A 21,001-nucleotide genomic window follows, 5' to 3' on the forward strand; every position below is an offset into this window, starting at 1 on the left:
TTTCTTTCCCGAGCCTTGACAAGGCACTTAGTGCATGACAGGGTTACAGCGATGGTGAGCGTATGTTGTTGCTCTCAAGTCGTGCAACAGATTAACCTATTGTAGATGCAGTTCCTGGCAGCTGAGCTTTCCGACGTCTCCGGGCTGAGCTTTAGCCCCTTTGACTCGTGAGATTTTCCTAAATAATCATGAAGGATGACGTCGGCGTGGGAAGTGCCAGCGAGCCAGCGAGCCAGCGAGCTCGGGATCTCCAGGATGAGGAAGGGAACCTCCCGGGTTAAAGAGACACGAGGACTCAGGCCATTCGGGTGGGTCTTCACTACAGGCCTGCGAGAGGAGTGCAGATGCATCACGGAGCTCCTATCGCACAACCTCTGATGGCGCAACAGACGTCAGACGGGACACGTTTCAAACACATTGAGATCTCGATTCTGCTGTTCAGTGACAGTGTTGATCTGAAAAACGCAGGGAAGCCCCTTCAGTTCAACGTGCTGAAGCGTTGAAACAGCGCTTGGAGCCATCTTCCATTCCCCCGAAGAGCGCTCTGCTCCGTCGTGCCAGCGCTGCTCAGAAAGCCCCCAGCTCCTGTCAGCAGCCGGACAATAAACCCACGAAAGTGTAACTGATTAGAAAATCCCACCAAACAGGGGAGGGGGGTCTGTTGGCGTTAATCTCCCTAACTGCTGCTTTGAAGTGCGGGCCGTCGTCAAAAGTTTTGTGTCGGGTCGTTAATTGCCTTTTCTCCCAGGAGCCCTGAATTAAAGGTTCTCCCCTGAGCAGGCCTCTCCGAGGGCATTTAATCCGGTTTTGTTTTCCCGTCCCAGAGGTGAAAGGCAGCCGGCCTGTACCCGTGTGGGAAAGCTGGATCTCTTCATGCGTGGGATGTGCGGTGGAGGATAGAGACCTTCTGATGGCCCATCCCATGTGCTGGTGTGGTGGGAGGCGTAGCAAAACGGAATGTAAATTTACCTTCCTGGTCAGTGTAAAATGATCAGTGGCTTCAGCAGGTCCTTTTTTACAAGTTTCTTTTTCCTGGGGACCCACTTTTACAGTAAACCTGATGCTGGATTTGCAATGATGTTATAATTTATTTGGAAAGATTTCTGAGTTTTTGTTTCTCTCAAATGCATCACGTCAAAATAAATTAAAATGACTTACTTCTGCGGGACGTTTCTGCAGTTCTTCGCCTGAGAGAGAACTGCTTTTCTTCTATCGTCTGATTGGATATTATTTTTCTTCACTATAATTGCACACAAATTAAGCTCCATTCAGATGACACGGGTTATCAATTTGAGTTTTACTGGGATCCCTTTGAGGATATTTGTTTGGCAGCAGCATGCAACACAACAACCATCAATAACAAAGAGGTCAAGACACACTATTTCAGGAAATAAAGGCATAATTATTTTACATTGTTAAGAAAGTATGGTTGCAGTATGGATAATCGATTTCTTGTTTCTGTTGCCCTTACACCTTGTGGCACAGAGGTAATGCCGATTCACGGTGGAAGGTATGCTAGATTCTTTACAGCCCTTAACTGATAGAGGGGGTATTTAGATTGATCTGATTTAGCCTGACGTTTTTGCTACTTATTTTCACTGTGTTACAATGTGCAGCACCAGTGTTACCCTACCAGCAGATAAAAAGAGTATGTGAAGATGCTGTCATAACAACAGAGTGAAAGAAAATGATTGTTCACCTTAAGGTAGCTAAAAATAAGCTTAGAAAAGCCTCTCTCGGCCTTTCTTTTTTAAAAATAATTTTATATATTGGCAGCTAAAAATGTCAAGTTTTGTTTGAAAGGAAGCAGTCAGGAGTTTGGTTCTTGTGTGTCGGATATCTGCTGCAGGATGTCCGCCAGGCCTCTATCTGCTCTTGTCTTCTCGTTTGCGTATTGTTATCTGTTTTAAACAGCATCTTTTTTTTCCCCCCTGCCTTGTAGGCCCAACGTCTGTGGCGCCGCGTGCTGTGCTGGATGGACTGTGGCCCCGAAGACAAAAAAATGCACAAAACGTGAGTCTGCTCCCCCTGAGAAGTCCTTTTGCCTTGCTCCCCTGGGTTTGAGGAGCGCAAGTGAGCGTTCAGTCCCCTGCCTCGCTGATACTGTATCGTTTCATTTGTGCTTAAGCCATGGGCCTCGTGTTTTGAGCTGCGAACACAGCGGTGTCCATGGCTACCAGCTGATGCCCTTTGAAGATACAACCCCCCCCCCCCTTCCCCTTGCTGGTGGAAGAAAAGGAAGGCTAATATGTCAAAAGTGCTCTTTCTTCCTTCGAACTGAGCCCTCAGGAACTCGTGTAGGCTACCTGTGCATTCCCATTGCGCCTGAGCTGTATAGTGGACTCCATAGCAAAGGGGACACCGGTATATAATGACTGCTATGCTGTATGATGTGCGTCACTGGTCTAGAAAGTTCATGGCACCCACCCCTCCTCCATATCCACCCGTTGTACATCTAGTAGAGTTTGACCTCCAGATCGCCCCCAGATTCACCTACAGTGTCATAACGTGAACACCCAGGACATGGTGCTGTGCCCCACCTTGCCCCCTTACTGTGCTCCCTGTAGAAACTGGAAAAAGCATTCTCAGTTACTGAGAGCCATTTCACTAGAAATGTGCTTGAGTGCATCAGAAACTGCTTGTATTTGCAACGGCCATTGAGGTGCTGCTGGTATCTATGAGCTTTCCAGATGGGATGCTGCAGTTTGCGAAAACCTTGAACTGAAATTTGAATCCAAAGGTTTCTAATAGGCCATCATCATGGGGAGGGGGAAGTTAACTATGTTGCGTGTATTTTAACTGGAGTGAGAGGGTCAAACAGATTCTAGTGCAGTGCTGTCTGCCCTGTCTGTGTTCTTACCCAGAGATGCTCAGGGTTTGTGTGCTCTGGGGTACTGTTTGAATTCTGGGCAGGGGGATGGGGGGTGTGGGAGACAGAAACAGGATTTTTGGATACGGCGGAGCTGGAGAGAGACCAGGTCTTATCCTTGAGGAGGTTGTGCATCTCTGCAGTGTTGACGCGTCTCTCCCCGCACGCCTCTCGCAGTGCTGTGGGAATTCTCATCTTCTCGCGACTCCCGAGCGAAAACTCAGCCGGGGCCCGGCTCCCTGGCCGGAGCTGCTTGTCAGATTGTAGGGGGCTTCTCAGTATGCACCTTTCGTCCGCTTCCAGTCGTCCATTCAGACTTTTCTCTCGCCGTCCCTGTGCCTCTCTCTCCTTCAAATGCCTGGAGCTCAGCGGCCCGCTAAGCCCCCAGGAATGGGGAGGAGGGGGGCCCTGATGTAAAAGCGTCAGTCTTCTCCGCAGAGGCTGATGGGAGCCAGGTCTGTGTCTTCTCTGAGGTCAGGGCCACACTCCACACTTATTTCTTCGATTTCATGACCCATCCTTTTCAGAAGGAGAGTTCTCTTCTAATGTATTGAAGAGCTCAGATCCTTAATGTAAGGGTACACTTTAGTTGAGTTATTATTTGCCGTAGAGGACTTCTGTATTAAAAATTAGCATTTCCAAATTCTGATGGAATCGTCCAGCTTTCCCCCAACACTTCTTAGCCTTCTGCATGAGTGTCACAAGCTTATTATGGATTTATTTGGTTAAAACATTGATTCAGAGCCTGTACCTGTTTATACAGCTGAGTATTTTACTGGAGCAGTTCGGGTGCAGTACTTTGCTCAAGGGCACAACAGCAGTGTCTCACCTGGGATTTGAACCCACAACCTTCCAGTTACAAACCCAGAACACCGACCGCTCCTTCACCCTGCTGAAAACATGGGGTCTGCTTTACGTTTTGTCCTCTTGCATGGCTGGGCCAGCTTGTAGCACGGTCTCACCCCTAGCCAAGAGGACTGTATCACAGGCACTGGGAGGAGTTGGCACAAGAGATTTCCCTCGCAGAGCGGGGTAGGCGCATGACGAGAAACAAAATCACAGCGAAAAGCTCCTAGATAACAACCCTTTAATAAATTTGTTGGGAATAATAAGAAGAATGTAGCCTTTAATAAAAAAATACAAAAGAGTTTGGTCCTCATTACCCAGAGATGTGCTAGTGCAAAACGCAGTCCCCAATAGCTCAAGTACGAAATTCAACACAAAAGGCCATGTTTTCCCTTAGCTATGGTACTGGCTTTGTTTCAGTTTTAACAACAGCCTTAAAAAACACTAACTAATCTGTTCTGTTACTTTTATACTTTTTTATTCCTACAAAAAATGTTGCTTCAAGCTTCTTGAAAGACTTTGATAGCACTGAATTAAGACTCCTTATTGACAAATGAAACAATTTTGTTCTCTTTTTAAAAAAAATATTAAACACGGGTGCAGAAGACGTTTTTAATGTGTCTTCTGACTTGGCACTACAAAGTGGACATCTTTGTGATTTTCTTCCAAACCCACGCTTGGTGAATATCAGGTGTTTATTCTGCAGTTCTCTAAGATAATAAATAAGTTCTAGATTCTTAGAAGTCAGATTATTTATGTTGAAGAGAAACTCTGGCTGCTTCTAACGTGTGAATGAGAAGGTTTGTGTGTGCAGCTGACAGGCCACTTGAAAATTCATCTGGACGTTTATTTTATGATTTAAATTCGACTGCTATTCTGTAGCCAGTTCCAGTCCTTAAGATTTACAGTCCTGCAACTGTTTTTTCTGCGTTCGCTCAGAGCAAATCTGAGGCCTTCACTGGCAGAATGTTTGCACGTATAGGAATAAACCTGGAAAAAACGAATCGGTTCCTCTCACCTGGGTTCATTTCTGGTTTTGCTTTTTAATCACAGTGCAAAAACTCAAAAGCTGAAAGGTTGCGGTGAAAAGGCTGTACGGTTAGAAACAATATCCAGCATCATCTTTCAGGAGAACCCAATAGAAATCAGATTCATCTGCAGTAATAACAGGGTTATTACCCTTTTAACAGGTTCATTAACAGGTTATTAACAGGTTCATTTCCCTGCAGTAATAACGGTTATTACCCAACCGTTATAATGTCACGGTTATACAGGTACATGATAACTGTGACTTAGGATTTCAATTTACTTTCTTTAAAAATGCCTTTTAATAGAATTTTGAATGAAGAGTGGCTTACAATTTGTGAATTTCAATGGAGATGTACTTACTCGCATTTATGGAGAGAGTTTTGCTGGAAAAACATTGTTTGATTTTTCATTACTCCGAGTCAGAAGGCGCACCATACTGAGGAAGACTCTTAAGTGTTGGAGACAGTGCGGAAACTAAGGTGATCATTAGCGTATATTCTGGAACTGCCCTAAAATAAGGCTTTTCTGGAAGGAGTTACATGAGGCCCTGGAAACTATATTTGAAAGGAATGTACCCTTTACATTTGAGGCTTTATATTTTGGCAAACTGGATTTTGATTGGAGGGGAACTGACGAATATTTGTTTGGAATCCTTGTATCAGCAGGGGAGAAAGCTGTAACAAGAAAGTGGCTTCTCCCAGATTTCCCAACAATGAATGATTGGATTGAATTAATAAGGGAAATATATATAATGGAAAAAATAACATTTTCCATTACAAATTACAATTACAAATTAAAATTACAAATGAAACAATTTGTCAAATATTGGTCTAGTTGGATTCAGTACATTAAACCTTTAAGGTTGCATTTTGTTGAGAACAGGAATAGATCATTTTTGTCTGAGAAGTAAGGCTCGATAATGGTGGGTTATATGTAAAATTGTTTTGTTTTGTTCTCTAAAATAAATTTAAAAAAATAATAAAAATGCCTTTTAAATTGGACTATTTGATTTTGCATGATCGCCATCCAAGTTTTAAAAACATCTTTTAAATGGGTAAACTCGACTAAAGTCTCAAGTGACATCGTATTTTGATCTTTTTAAATGTTTACACATAATCTGTTTACGTACGATATGCTTACTATTTTCTCAAGCCTCTGAGCCATTGCAGTCCACTGACAGCAGAAAGGTTTTACAGCGCGTCGTGTCCTTCCAGCACTAACATTCTCCTTCCACTAGATGTCTCCATCATAGAGCCATCTGAAAACTGGCACCTCTTTTTATTTGTTGACCAGATGCCTCCACCTAGCCTGATTGGCAGATTTCTGTAGATATTCGACATGAAGTGTCAATACAAGGATCGCTCATGCTGGGACAGTAAAAATAAATAATTAACATGGCTTAACAAGGTGCTTGCAAACCGGAAGAGCAAAGGAAGGAGTGAAAAGAGAGAACTGCAAGTGTGGCTGCTGAGCAGGAATGTAAACGCCCCTAGGTATGTATTCCCTGTCTACAGTGAGTAAGTGCACTTAGCAAGCTCAATTACCAGAGTGGGGATTAAAAGCTTGAGTGCAGCACAGTGGAAGAGTTATTGAAGGATGTAGCTGAGAGCTGACGCACCGCAGGAGCTGTCTGAACCGATGAGTCTTGAGCAGGTGCCGAGCGCCCTGCAGAGCGTCTTGTGTCCGTGGGCGGTCCATTCCGGGGAGCGGAGAAGGGACGGGCTCGGGCACTGGAAAAACGGAGGAGCGGACAGGACGAGAGGGGTGGAAGGGAGACAGTGGAGGGAGGAAGAGAAAGGACAAGTCGAGCTGTGGAATTCTGGATAAGGTCGAGGAAATGGCTAACGGAGAGTTACAACAGTCTAGGCAGCAGGGCGGACTAGGGGTGTGTTTAATGGTTGGTAAGGAAGAGGTGGGTTCTGCGAGTGTTGCACTTGTTAGTATTGTCGTCACAGGAGGATGTCAGCCCCTTGTTTTTACAAGAGCTCAAGTGAACAGTCTGCTGCTGCACGAAGTTATGTCTGCAGTGTCCAACCGAATGCGTCATCCCTCAAAAGACGGACCCCAGAATCTTATCGGTATTTCTTCAAGCCCATAATGCTCCATGATTTCAGCGGGGCAGTACCTTTTCCCGAAGCCCTGAGCACCGCTCAGTAGCAAGAGTGGCCTGGACACGAATGTCGTGGGACTGTAGCAGGGTGGCACAGCTCTCCGAAGGTCCTGCCTTGTAAGCTTCTGGGACAGGCTCCGGCTTTCCTAGAAAGCCGGGATGGACGATGGCTCAGGCCGAACAAAGAAAAAGAGCACGCACATACTGTAGGCATCCGTGTCAAGGCCTGGCCTTGTGTGACGCCCTGACCAGAAGGCATCGTGGTTGTGGAATAGCCTGTTGGGAAACATGCTGGAGATTCCCCACTCTTTTCATGGGTGGTCATTCTAATCTTTCAGCATTGAAGTTGATATGTGACTGTGTTGAACAAGACGTCACGCTGCATTCATTTACCAGACGTTTAGACTGCGTGCGCACCGTTAGTACAGCTCTCTGCCAGGAGGAGAGGTGGTGCTGGGCCTGGACATACGTGGTGCTGTTTGATTGCGCAAGACAATACATTAGACAGATTCGAGAAGTGGGAATGGAAAATTCCAGTTGAATGGTGCGGATGAGTGGCTAAACAGAAAAGGGAAAGATGGAGGGGAGAAAAAAATAATTTTGGCAGTGTCTGCCATCACCTGCAGAGAGAGGCCTGGAAACTACCAAGCTAGCATGTTGTATTGTTATTTTTTACAGGGGGAGCAGAAAAGCGCGTGTCACGTAGGGTTCAAACAAGGGCAGAGCACAGAATATGCCGACACTTCACTGAATAAACTTTGTTTCGTCTTTCATAAACACAGGCCCCAGCATTCTTAGAAAGTGCTCTCCCAAACGTACTGAAACCAGCCACTTTTTTTCCGCAACACCTTAACATCTGTGCAGTCTCAGCCTTCTGTGGAAGCATATGCATCAGGCCCTGCATGATGCCAGAGTTCAGTTGTGCTGCCCTGGTTGTGCCTTCTGCTGTGTTTGATTTTGGATTGCTTAGCTGATGCCAATGTCCTTGCACAGGTGGTGAAAATACAGCGCCTTGTACAGTATATATGTTGTGGCTCTTCATTTGATGGAGATTTATCTGGAATTTTGTCTCTGTTTAAAGTAGATCTGACAGGCAAGCAAAGCAGGAATACAGTTCATCAGTGTAAATAAATAGGAAGCACAATACAGGTGAGAAGATACAATAGTACAATTTAAATCCATCCTAAAAACAATACAGGAAAGACCGAGAAGGAAACAGTCATGCAGCTGAGATGCATACTGTACACATCAAAAGCACAATAAAAACCAAATGCAATTAATTGCTGTTGCTGTGTCACAGTAAATGAAAGGCTTTGGTAATGGGAGGCTTAGTTAGCGATGTGTGCACAGTGGTATAGTGGTTAACACTCTGGCCTCACAAATTCGGTGTCCTGGTTGCAACTAGGGGCCTTTCTGTAAAGCGTTTACATCCTCAGATTCACATGGGTTTTTGCCAGGTGTTCCTGAATTTTCCCACCTCCCAGAAGACATGAAGTTTAGGGCTGATCAAACATCACTTCCAGGTCATATGTATAGGTCAATAGTGAGGAGCATGAACAAACCCACCAGCCAGGGGTATTGTAGAATGGAAATAGCATGTTGTCCCTCTTGTCCGCAGTTAGTTTATGTATCCGTGCTGAGTTCTCAGTGTCAGCCATGTGCATTTAGTCCTGCCTCTTTTCTTTCTGTATAGGGAGGCTCTGTGACTCTTCAAGATGAGTGGACAGCCAGCTGTGTGTTTTAGCTGGAGTTGTAATGAATCCAGATGTAGGAAACAAATTTGACAATACCTTTCCCAGACGTATTTTGCGTTGGAACTGTGTATTCCTTCAGCTGCACTATCCCAGCCTTGACACAATCCAATTGCCCTTCTGGGATGTTCAGGTCAATTTGGTATTTTACTTTTTCGAAACCTTGATGTATCGTGCAGGATGGTTTCGTGGGATCGTCTGCTGTGAGGGTACAAAGGTCCCGTGTTTCTGCGCCAGTATGTGTGCCGAGTGTCGCTCTGCTCTGCCCAACCCGGGATTTGGGGTCTTTCCATTTGCTTAGCGCCAGGAGCCATCAGATCTGTATTGGAGATGAATGCAAGTGAGGCCAACTCGTTGCAGTGTCTCCTGTTTTGAAATCTTTTTGATGAGGGTCTGATCTTGTTTAAAGCTGGAAGGAAAGCAGAGCCCTTCTAAAATCACTATGGCCGTCGATCACGCGGAGGTGGAAGTCCTGCAGGGCCTGTTCCAGCGGGAGAGCGAGAGAGAGGCGGAGCAGAGACTTGGATACCTCAAGGCCGGTAGTTCTGACTTGGCTTCTGCTGGGAAAAGCCAGAGATTCCTTCCAAGTGTTCCGTTTAACATTCCAAACGCCGGATCAGTCGGCTGTATTACTTATACCTGTGTAATCCCTGTGTCCGAGGATTTGCGTCCCGTAAGGTACCTCCCGAATCGTCTGTGTGCACCCGAAGAAGGCTCCACGGCCGAAACGTTCTGTTTTCTTTCTTGTGTTTTCAGCATGGAAAAAAACTTTTACTTGTCTTAAATGCTTACAGTTTGTGTTAAACGCAGTTCAGTTAAGTTGGGTATTTGGGTTGATATCAATGTAGATATATTTAAATAAATGCAAGACAATCATATTATTCTTCTATGTTTTATTTTGGGATGAAGTTCTGTTTCCTGGGCCTCGTATTTGTAAATATTAATTTCCCCGCAATGTGGATTTTAGTTCAACATAAACACTGCCAGGTTAAAAAAAATCTGTGAATCAACACGAGCTAACACTTGGTGTTAAATCTTTTTTTTTTTCCGAAAGAAAGAAGGGATTGCGAGGAAGCATTTCATCTGCGTCTGTAGTGTAAAGGCCCGTGCAAAGCCGTGCAAATGTACCGTGCCCGGAGCTTTCTTCCTGAAGGGGAAGGTCATAAACTCGTGCAAGAAAGCATCTTTACAGAAGGGCTGGGGAGGGTCCTGCATCAAAAGGCCTAGTTTTGAATCACCGCTGTTCATATTCACCCCGGGGGGTCCAAAGATTGATGGTAATCCTCTGGTGTGGGTAAAGCACTGTTGTCCGCGCCAACTGGGCTGTTGGCATTGACCTCCTGGCACTCCACAAGCGCACAAAGACACGGAATTCAAGCGGACAAGAGCGAGGCTGGAAAAGTCCTTGGAAAACTGAAGTGGAAGTGTGCGGGAACCTACTGTGTTGTTGTATCCCAGACTGGGACACACATGATGTTCCATTCCTGTGTCTTGAGAGTTTCTCACCCATGATTGAGTGGCTTGGCAGAGAATTCCTATAAAATACTCTCATGTAGCGCTTTTCTGGACACTTCACTCATAGTGCTTTACAGGTAATGGGGACTCTCCTCCACCACCACCAGTGTGCAGCCCCACCTGGGTGATGTGACAGCAGCCATAGTGCGCCAGTACTCTCCCCACACACCAGCTCTCAGTGGGGAGGAGAACAGTGATGGAGCCAGTTCAGAGATGGGGATTATTAGGAGGCTATGATTGATCAAGGGAATGGGAAATTTGGTCAGGACACCGGGGTAACACGCCTTCTCTTTTTGAGAAACACCCACGCACTTTTAATGACAACAGATCAAAATAATGACAAATCAGGACTTCAGTTTTGTGTCTCATGTGAAGGACAGTGCCTTTTTTGTAGTATAGTGTCCCCATCACTATACTGGGGCATTCGATACCACACAGACCACAGGGTGAGCGCCTCCTACCAGTCTCTCTAACAACTCTTCCAGCAGCAGCCTTAGCTGTCCCAGGAGGTCTCCCATCCAGGTACTGGCCAGGCTCACAACTACTGAGCTTCAGTGGGCTGCCAGCTGTGACTTGCAGAGTGATATAACTTCCTACTCTTTAAGACATAGCAGGAATACCACTCCAGTTCCCATGCCACCTTAAAACAGTTGCTCAAAATACAAGTGCTCAAGTACTCAATTGGACGTTAAAGTTGTCTATTGCACTAGTAAGGCCTCGTTTAGAATATTGTGTCCAAGTTTGTTGACCCTTCTTCAAAGAAGATACTGCTGCGCTGGAATAGTCCTGAGAAAAGCAACTAGACGGATTTATAGTCTTGAAAAGAGAAGATTATGAGGGGACTTGATACCAGATTAAAAACATGCTTTTCTGTGTGTTTCAAAACTGCAGTTATTTGCCTTCTGGCACTCCTACTCTTACAATGTTTAGTAGAGTAAAGTAGAACCCTCTTTTTAGAGAGCTTTAAATGGATTGTTCACATGTGTTTTCTGCAAATGTCTTTCGTTTTTCTGGTCAGTGACCCTCTCTGATTTCTTTCCCATGTAGCTCGGTGTTCTCCCCGCTGCGCCAATGGTGGGATCTGCAAGCGCCCCCAGGTGTGCCTTTGTAGAGCCGGGTTCGAGGGCCCCAGGTGTGAACATCCCCGCGACCATCAGATAACCCCGACTCCAGCAGCAGACTGGGCCTCCGCCACTACCCTTCCCAGAATCCCCGGCGTGAGCTCTTCTCCCATCGCCGAGCAGGCCAGCACAGGCGCCCAGCCCAAATCCAGCAAGCCACCCCAGAGCTCCAGGAAACAGCGCGTGGTGCACTGGCAGCCTCTAACGTGAGTCCCGCTCAGCTGTCTTATTGCAGAGTCTCACCAAATTAAAATGAGCAGGCTGGATGTCATATTGGACGCCAGGCACCATTCCTAGCACCCAAGCAGAGCAGACCAAACCCTGCTCACAGTTAATGATATTATTTAGTTTGCTTAAGAATGAAATAATGAAGAATTCTTTAGCTTGATAATTCAGTCAGGCTCTATACTGGAGATTTTATCCTAATTGAAGGAAATTAATCAGTGTGGTCTGATGTTTTCTTTTTTGAGTACATAATTAATATACAAAACATGACAGACAACACAGAAATGTAATTCAATATTTTACTTGAAAACATCTACAAGGTAGCTATAGAGAATTATTACAATGCTTTATTCGTACTGTGCCCACTAGCTGAGCTCCTCACTACATAATCGTTCCATGGCAGTGTTCGTCTTGCTGGTGTAATTCTATGTGGTCATGCAATCTGGGCACCATGTACGGCCAGGCTAATGCTGATAATATTCTTTGTGTCCGAAGTCCGAAGATTTGCGGTGGTTCCGGTTGTAGTGTTTGTGGTCAGACTCTGGATGTGACCTGCCATGTTGGACACCTGCAGGCACCCAACCCACACACCCCAGACAGGCGTCAGAGCCACTTGCTGTGCCCTCGCCTCAGGGAGTCTGAGCACTCCTTGGAATCCTGGGAAGTGACGTTGCCATAACAGTCTTCTTACGCTATGAGAATCGTTGCACAGTCCTGATGATAGCTGCTTTTTTCCATCTGCATATTGAGGATTCCTAATTTCAGTTCCAGAAACCAGTCTGAAATTATGAATCCTCAATCAAAAAATCCTAAAACGAGAATTTGATCAATTCCCGGGAGAGCGAAATTTAATTTCATGACATGCTGTGAGGTTTTCTTGACATTGAGGTGGAGAAGGCGCAAGAACCAGAATCAATACCTGGATTGAACCGCAAACGGAGGAATGCGAGGAAAACAGAGCTGCTTTGGAGCTTGATGAGGAATGGGAGTGGGAGGCGGGTTCCACACAAAAGAAACTCAGCTAAGAAAAACAAGTCTTTGACGGCTTCAAGATGAAAGGACTCAGGGGAGTCTAAAGACCGCTCTGCAGATGAATGCTACCCATTTCTGGTTCCCAGAGATTTACGGCGTCTCTCAGCTGACCGCTGCCCAGCCTTCTGCTGCAGCTTTGATGCTGCTGTCCATCCTGTGCCCATGTGGTCTGCAGGTGCTGGTCAGCGCCAGAGTTGGGAGCTTTCGGCCGTGCTGACGTGGAGCATGGGCTTGCAGTCTGTGGGACAATCAGAAGCCACTTCAAGTCTGGTCCAGTTACGGAACCATGATCGCTGATCCCCAGGTGATAGAGGTGACCAACATCTTTCCCTGGTCAGCCACAGTCCAGAAGGCTTTTATACTGCAGATCACCCTTAAATCAGCAATTTGTAAAATCTTGGAGGTGACTTTTTTTTATCAATGTGGGAAATTAATTGGTTCAGTTAAGTCAGGAATGGAAAAGCAGGGTCCTAGAGATCTAACTTAGTGTCCATTTCACACATTTCACACATTCTCTAAACGTCTTGACAGAACCAATGTGCTTCACGTGATCAAAGTAGCACTCTCCTCAGTGCTAAGAAATTGACGATTTAAGGATGGACCACAGAACCTGCAGGACTGGGACCAGAGTAGACCCCCTTTGGCTTTGAATTTCAAAAACATAGCTTCTGTTTTTTTCTTTTTTCCTCTAAAGGAGGTCTTAAGGGAAGGAGCGGCAAGCCCTATCTTTTTGTCAGACTATTACATTCATCCGTTAGTACGGTGTCCTTGATATAGATCATTGTTTGTAGCACCCATTTCTAGACATTCAGTTGTGGTTTGGAAAGACCTTGTGCTAGATCCACCTGTCCTGTCAGCCTCGGCAGAATTATACAAAGTATTGCAAAGTATGCTATACGTGGGAGCTCACAAATATTCAGATTATGAAGAGAAAAAATCCTCCCCATCCAAGTGTGCTTGATGTTTCCTTATCTGTTTACTGCGGTGTTGGGAAAAATACCTAGTGACAACTGAGCTGGAGTAACCTGTTGTTCTCCCCCTCAGTGGTTTCTCTAATTCTTACTCTAGGACACAGGCTGATAGGTTTTGGGTCCCGTCCTGCCCGTCCTGTTTCACTCCAGTTTAGACCAATTGAGATGTGTATACCTCCCGTGTCTAGGTTAAGTTAAGGTTTGGAGTTGGGTTCTGGATAGAGTTCACACCCACCTCCATTTGAGAAGGATTGGGGTTAGGAATACCTGGGCTATGAGGGAGTCAGTTTATGTAGAAATGAGTGAGGACAGGTCCAGGCGCCCCTACAACTTTGGAGCATTTTATTACTGTTTCTAGGGTCTGGAGTCAATCCTTTTAGACGGTAATGCTTCTGTCTGCATAGACTCCGCACAACCATCTGTCTTTTTATGACCGTGGGCAGTTCTATAAACGTGTATTGCCATATATAATATTATTTACCTTCACTGCCATGCACGTGAGCACTCCCACCCCCTTCCCACGCAGTTTATCACCCGGCATCTGGAAGGGAGTGTTCCAGCTAAGAGGGGTATCCTAGTGGAGGGCCTACGCACCCAACTCTTTCTTCTAGAGTCTGGTAAAGCCGAACGACTCCACAAAGGGGAAGAAGGGCCTTGCTCGAAGAATTCATTCAGAAGTGGCAATGGTCATCAATCCTCTGAATGGCCAGTGATTTTGTTTTCTTTGCCCGGTTGCCTGGGGTGTTTGATTTCAAGCCTGTTCTCGCGTTCATTCGCGAATCAATATTGGCGTGCTTAAGAAGATTAAACAAAAACAATCGTGCACTGATCTCAGGCTGAGCGCCTTGCCTTTCCGGTTGTCTCACATGAGCTGAGTGTAGTTTGTTCACCTGGGAATGCTCGAACAAAAGACGTTGCAAAAGCAAACTCAGAAGAGAGCTCAGCCCTCCAGGTTCTGAGAAAGTTGATTTTGCACTGTTTGCTTTCCTGCTTACTGCGGTCCTCTTTCTTCCTGGTTTCTTCCCTGACTGAGACAGGGGCTTTATGTTCACCATCCCCCAGTCTGGGCTGCGCCGTAGTTCTCAAATAATTTGAGAGCAAAAGACGATACTACATGCAGTCACCAGGTGGCGATGTTCTCTAAATAAATGTACTGTAGATCTAAAGTAAACAGTAACACCTCCGCGCAAAATCCGACGTGTCACTGCAGCAAAGCCTGTAAAATTAATGTTTCTTCATGTACAGGATTAGCAGCATTTCACTCTTTCTGACTTGTCTGTTGCATCTTGCAGAAACCAATGATCACTACAAAAGCATGAACACGATTTCCTCTGGGAAGGGTTTGCACCTGAATGAATTCTGAGTTTTGACAGGTTAATGGATGATTTGCCCCCCCTTGCCAGATGTGATTTTCTTGATTCAGGTTGACCAGCTGCGGTTAATAGATTGCTTTGATAGAAATAAAAGTCCATGAATCACAACACGCATTCCGTTTTTTTCTGATCTGTTAATGAGGCACGACTTTGAATTATTCTGTTGGTTTTTGCTCTTGTTGTAATGGGATCAGAGTGGGAGAAGCGCTCAATATTGATATGGGCATACAAAACCACGGCCGACGTTCCTGCCAGGAATTATGGAGCGCTGGCTTACAGGCTGTGTGTTTGGCCCCTTGATCCAGTTCACTCGGGCCGCTTGTGGTTTCCTGATGAAAAGACCTGATGAGAAAACCAGATTTTTGTTTTACAACTATTGTAAGAGCTGCTCATTCACAGAAAGTGGTGGAAAAAAAAAGCTCCGAATTGCTCTTCTCTGTTACAAACGTCTTGGATTTTACATTCACATGAATCCAAGGACAGGTTTTGGAATAAACATCTTTCTGCCTTATCCCTGCTTCATACACTATCTGCTCTGATTTTACAAGGTGGTTAGAAGGCTGCACTGAGCTCTCATAAAATATTTTCAAGAGAAATAAAGAGGCCAGGCATTATGTGTTAATCTCCATTCTGTACAGTAAACTAAGACGAGGAAACCGGATACAGTGTAATAGATATGGTCTCAGGTGTAGTCTCATGTTGGCATGGAACACCATCTTGCCAAGCTGTTCAGGCCTTTTTTTTTTGGTAATATGGCAACAAATATACCATATCCAGCACTTCATCCAAAGCCTTTTAAGAGAAATAATCACAACCTGTTCAATCAGGTCCACTGTGGGCCTGTTCTTCTGTCTGGTGTCTTTTATCAGTTCATAGCTCATATTAAAGGAGCTGGCCTGCCTCTCATGTTTCTACAGTAGAGAGCCCGCTCACTGAGAGAGCCGTGAGCCAATTCGTTTCTGTACTGTGTATTTGAGCACTGGGCTTTGGCGACTGGCCTGTCTGACCGCAGGTGAAGTGTACTGTATGCCAGTGCCAGTATAAAGCACGCTTTCCAACCGAGGCAGCGCGCACGCCCCTGGCACACGGTCATCGCAGCGACATCTGGGTGCCATGCCTCCTGCAAGTTCACTCCTGACAGGAAGGAAGGGCTCGGCCCTTTGTAAACACAGCGCTTACAATAGGCTATTGAATAAGCAGGGCCAAAGCAGGTCCAGGACCTCAGATCAACCTGTCTTCATCCCTCCAACACTGCTGTTTCCAAAGCTGCTCACAAAACCTAGTTTTGCATTTGGTTACGTATTCTGAAACGCAGGAATGTTGGAACTTGCAATTATTTAATCTTTATAAAGTATATTGACCGCGTCTGAAAGAGCTGTGTCTATGTTTCCTTATTGTGTTTGTTTTACATATTTGCATGCTTTCAGTATTTGCAGCGGCTGCTTTCTGCATGAAGAACATGAGCTCCAGGGCTGAGATGTTTTTTGTTTTCTGTCCGCCTTCCACAAAAAAACCTTCGTGCTTCGTGCTGGGGTGGCTTTGGAGAGATGTGGTGCCAGGGCAGTTTTCAGTCCTGCAGGAGGCTATGTGCACTGCCTTACAGCAGCAGCAGTTCTGACTCTCAGTGTTGCTTCCTCACATTTCCAGAAAAAAGGCAGAAGGTCCCACCAGCCATCTAGCTGTGCGAAGTTGAGGAATGTAGGAGGGTCACTTACTGACCTCTTATCTGGCTTCGAATGTGCACATTATCGCAAAGCTTTTTCATACCTTTATTTATATTATTTATAAAAAAGCTGTTTGCAGGGCTTTTAAGATTTGGCAAAGAGAAAATTATTCTTTATTTGCAACGGTGTTATCATCACTGGAGCAATAATAATGCCCTTGTTAGTGACATTGAGGAAGTGCTGCCATTAACACAGTTTATTCAGGCAGCAGAAATTCTGAATTCTGTCTTTGTTCTTTATTCAAAACATTTTGCTTTGGTCGCGTCTAGTAAAGAAAACAAAGTTTAAGTTGCATTCATCATTAAAGAACACTTACTTGCTGAATAATTACTGTACTGTACACAGTTTCTTAAAGAAACACGCTTGCATTAATTCATAGTACAGTATATAACTCTTTTTTCCAATGTGTGCCAGTACTGTACAGTATACAGATGTCCACTAAAAACTGATAATTGTACCGCCAACAGTCCTAGCTACAGAACACATTTCTGAATACTGACATAAGCTACGCCACATGACTCATTTTGCTTTGCAGATGATCATACTTGCAGTAAAATTGAAATTTGCTGCAGACTTTATGCTGATAGATAGCGGAGGCTTCATTTCTATTTGGGTCACATCCTCAGTGACCATCCAGCCTCGTCTGGGAGCAATCTCGATAATTATTTCAAGAAAAGAAGACTCTTTTCTAGCACACAATGTAAAATCCAATTGCACATTGTTAGAAAAGCATGCTTAATAAATAAATCTATTGATGAGAAAGTCTGAAGGTACACACCTCATTTTCCTTTCACTGCTGGACATCATTATTAGGCTGATTTAGCAGATTTTAACAAACCTGGAGTTTATGAAGGTGATGGTCAAGAAGGTATAAATTTGCATCCAAAGAAATATTTGCCCTCCCCCACCTGCTATTGAAAAATTAAAAAATATACAGCATAATTATAATCCTTTGTTTTATTTGCACAGAGCTTTTCACATGGGAGCTCCCAAAACACAAACAACATTTGAAAAAAAATAGTTTTAGTTTATTCTGTATACTTGAATTTGGTGCATTTGCTGTAGTCCTGTCATAAGTGCCTGCAACTATATCACCCTGCAGCTCGCAACTGGCAGGTTGCTGCTGGAAGGGATGTTAGTGGGACCAGTAGGGCGCGCTCATCCTGTGATCTGTGTGGGTCCTAATGCCCCAGTATAGTGATGGAGACTCTATACTGTAAAAAATGGCGTTGACTCGTAAATGTGAAATCCTGACCCTCCGTGGTCATTAAAAATCCCAGGGCGTTTCTCAAAAAGAGTAGGGGTGTTACCCCAGTGTCCTGGCCAAATTTTCTCCTGGTCTTTACCAGTCATGGCCTCCTAATAATCCCCCTCTCTGAACTGGCTTCATTACTCTGCTCTCCTCCCCACTGAGAGCTGGTGTGTGGGGAGAGTACTGGTGCACTACGGCTGCCGTCACATCATCCAGGTGGGGCTGCACACTGGTGGGGGTGGAGGGGATCCCCATTACCTGTAAAGCGCTTCGAGTGAAGTGTCCAAAAAGGCGCTGTATAAGTGTAAGGATGATTATGAAAACTGACTTTTCTCTTTTTTTTTATGTTCTTTTTGTTGGCTATTAACAGTAACAATTAAAAGAAGTAGTCGATTGACAGCATGCCCGTAATTCAAATTGAGACCTGTCTGATGGCATTTGCAATCAGAGGATGTAAAATGTTCAAAGCGAATCTCTGCCGTTTCTGTTTCAGCTGTGTGGATCTCCTTCTCGCGGAGCTCTGAGCACGAAAGTGCCACCGGAAGGACGCGGTCAGCGTTGCGCAGCTCGGCGGCTGGCCTCTAGGCTTGCGGCATCGGCCCCACTGCCGCTCTTTCGCGAGTCTTTAGCCTTGGCAGGGCCGCAGAGCTCCGGGGAATGTCATCCCGCTGGATTTCAAGAGAGGAAAGTTAGAAAAAAATAGAGACCGAAACAAAACACTGCTTAAAAAAAATTCAGACCTGAAGTCATTTCCTTGTAAGACGCTTTGCCAATAATTTAGGAGTCAAACGGCTCTTGAGCATATTTCTTCTGAATGTAATATAAATACACGACCTCAGGCTTAATTAGGCACAATTTACAGATTGCATCGCGTAGTATTCCCAAGACTGCTAGCAGTGCTGGCTGTCTTCCCTGTCTTCCCTTTCTCCGGATAACAGACCCATGGTTGCCTTGCAAACGCGAAGACACAAAACAAGCTTTTATTTGAGAAACGGTTACTCAGGGAGGAATTCTTGGGCCAGTTTTCTTGTCAGTGTGCCGACCCCTTTGGGATAATACAATTTTGCAGTTTGCAGAACAGTTTAGTGGTAATATTGCTGGGGGAGCACCTACAGGAGGTTAGATTCACGGATCATGTGTGTAACAGACAGCAGAATGGTGACCATTGGTACATTTCTGGAGCTTAAGTGTGCCCTAGAGTAGCAGTGTAAAATGAATGAATAATCATCTTTACACATATATAGCGCTTTTCTGGCGCTCCACTTGAAGTGCTTTACAGGTAATGGGGATCCCCTCCAACACCTCCAGTGTGTACCCCCACCTGGATGATGCAACAGCAGCCAGAGTGCACCAGTACTCTCCCCACACACCAGCTCTCAGTGGGGAGGAGAGCAGAGTGATGAAGCCAGTTCAGAGATGGGGATTATTAGGAGGCCATGATGGGTAAAGCCCAGGGGGGACATTTGGCCAGGACACCAGGGTAATACCCCTGTGCTTTTCGAGAAACGCCCTGGGATTTTTAATGAGCACAGAGAGGCAGGACTTTGGTTTTCCATCTCATCTGTAGGACGGCGTCTTTTTACAGTATGGACACTCTCAGGACACTCTCTTACAGTATGCCTCTCTGTGCTCATTAAAAATCCCAGGGCGTTTCTCGAAAAGCACAGGGGTATTACCCTGGTGTCCTGGCCAAATGTCCCCCCTGGGCTTTACCCATCATGGCCTCCTAATAATCCCCTGTCACCATACTGAGGTATTAGGACCCACACAGACCTCAGGGTGAGTGCCCCTGCTGGCCCCACTAACACCTCTTCCAGCAGCAACCTTAGCTCTCCCAGGAGTCTCCCATCCAGGTACTGACCAGGCTCACACCTGCTGAGCTCCAGTGGGGTGCCAGCTGTGAGTTGCAGGGTGATATAGCTGCTGGCGATATGAAAACGAAGCCAGGACAGTCACCTTCATCGCATCCCTTGTTTGAACAGTGCTGATCTATATATGCTGCATCTGTAACTCAATAACAAGCACAGCTAGATAGATTGTGTCGGGCCTGATAGACTCAAACGTAGACCATATGTATACCAGGGGTGCAGAAATACTGTCGAACACTTTTAACAATTTTGCAATTTTGGAGGAAACATTTGAGTAAGGCAGGCCTTGGCACAGTGGACAATACAGCTAGTCAGAAAACATAGGAGGCGTGAATTAGTTAAGCAAAAACTGGAAACAAAGCATGTAATTAGTCCAGTTAAGGTTCTTGTTCTTTTCTGAACTGTGGGAGAGCTGGTGGCTGCTGAAGCTCAAGTTCCACGTGAGTTCCACAGAACACAGCTCGCCAAGTTCTACACTTGAGCAGTGCAGTTCAAGCACATCTGTGAGCCAGAGCTTTCATCCACGTCACAAGGAACATTTGACCACAACTACCCCCTCCCCTTCCACAGGCACACAGAACACGGCTCTGACCAGAAATACAGAAACAACCGAAGAGCCGTCGGGCAGCCCAGGTTAGAGCTAGCCATGTGTTGTCTTTCCCCGCTGTGCAGGCTCAAGGAGGCCGAGTTGGTGCTGCTGAAGAAGTCTCTGGGGGCCGGCGGCCAGGCTGACAAGATGACTGCGCTCTTGTCCAAGCACGTGGAGGCCGAGCGTGGCAAGCTGCTGTCCGGCACCCTGTCGGGAGACAAGGGAGGCAGGGTGAAAGCCATCCAGACCCAGCGTGGGGAGTATACCATCTACCGGACCACAGTACCAGGTGAACAGCCAGGCTAGCCAGGTGTCTGTGTCACGGATGTCTGAAAAAGGGACGAACCGCGGAATGGCAGGAGAGCGAAAATAGACCCTATGCGTAGCGGCGAGACGGGGGTTAGCCCGGGCTCAGCAGTTCAGGAGTCGAATAGAAACCAATGCCCTCAGGCAGCGGACGTGGGGTGACCTGGTGCTAGGCTGGTCTCAGGACATCTGAACGTCAATGCTGAGCCAAGCAGAATAAGTGACCCGGAAATATATAGCCCCAGAGAGAGAGACACCGGAAGGACAGCAAAGCACAGGAAACTAGGGACAGGACAGAGCAGGAGCACCCTCTGGCTGCAGAGGGCGTGACACTCTAGGGCTCCGATCTCCAGAGCACTTGGTCAAAAGTGCTACGTTTGCTGCCCCTTGTCAGGCCAGTAAAAACGTCAGGGTGCCAAG

At 45.8% G+C, this 21,001-nt stretch overlaps 1 protein-coding gene across 1 annotated transcript in view; it reads left to right on the plus strand.

Annotated features, from left to right (window-relative positions):
• The first annotated feature begins 9,047 nt into the window (after positions 1-9,047).
• The window catches only part of ltbp4 (latent transforming growth factor beta binding protein 4), a 78,676-nt gene continuing 66,722 nt past the window's right edge, over positions 9,048-21,001 (plus strand). Inside the window, exons 1-7 of the mRNA XM_088911221.1 lie at positions 9,048-9,144; positions 11,168-11,447; positions 11,992-12,068; positions 12,585-12,691; positions 13,996-14,086; positions 18,312-18,369; positions 20,359-20,564. Coding sequence (XP_088767347.1) covers positions 9,048-9,144; positions 11,168-11,447; positions 11,992-12,068; positions 12,585-12,691; positions 13,996-14,086; positions 18,312-18,369; positions 20,359-20,564 — 916 coding nt within the window. The remainder of the gene's footprint in view (positions 9,145-11,167; positions 11,448-11,991; positions 12,069-12,584; positions 12,692-13,995; positions 14,087-18,311; positions 18,370-20,358; positions 20,565-21,001) is intronic.

This window comes from Atractosteus spatula, chromosome 3 (assembly GCF_055471065.1).
Source record: "Atractosteus spatula isolate fAtrSpa1 chromosome 3, fAtrSpa1.hap1, whole genome shotgun sequence".
Classification (NCBI taxonomy): Eukaryota; Metazoa; Chordata; class Actinopteri; order Semionotiformes; family Lepisosteidae; genus Atractosteus; species Atractosteus spatula.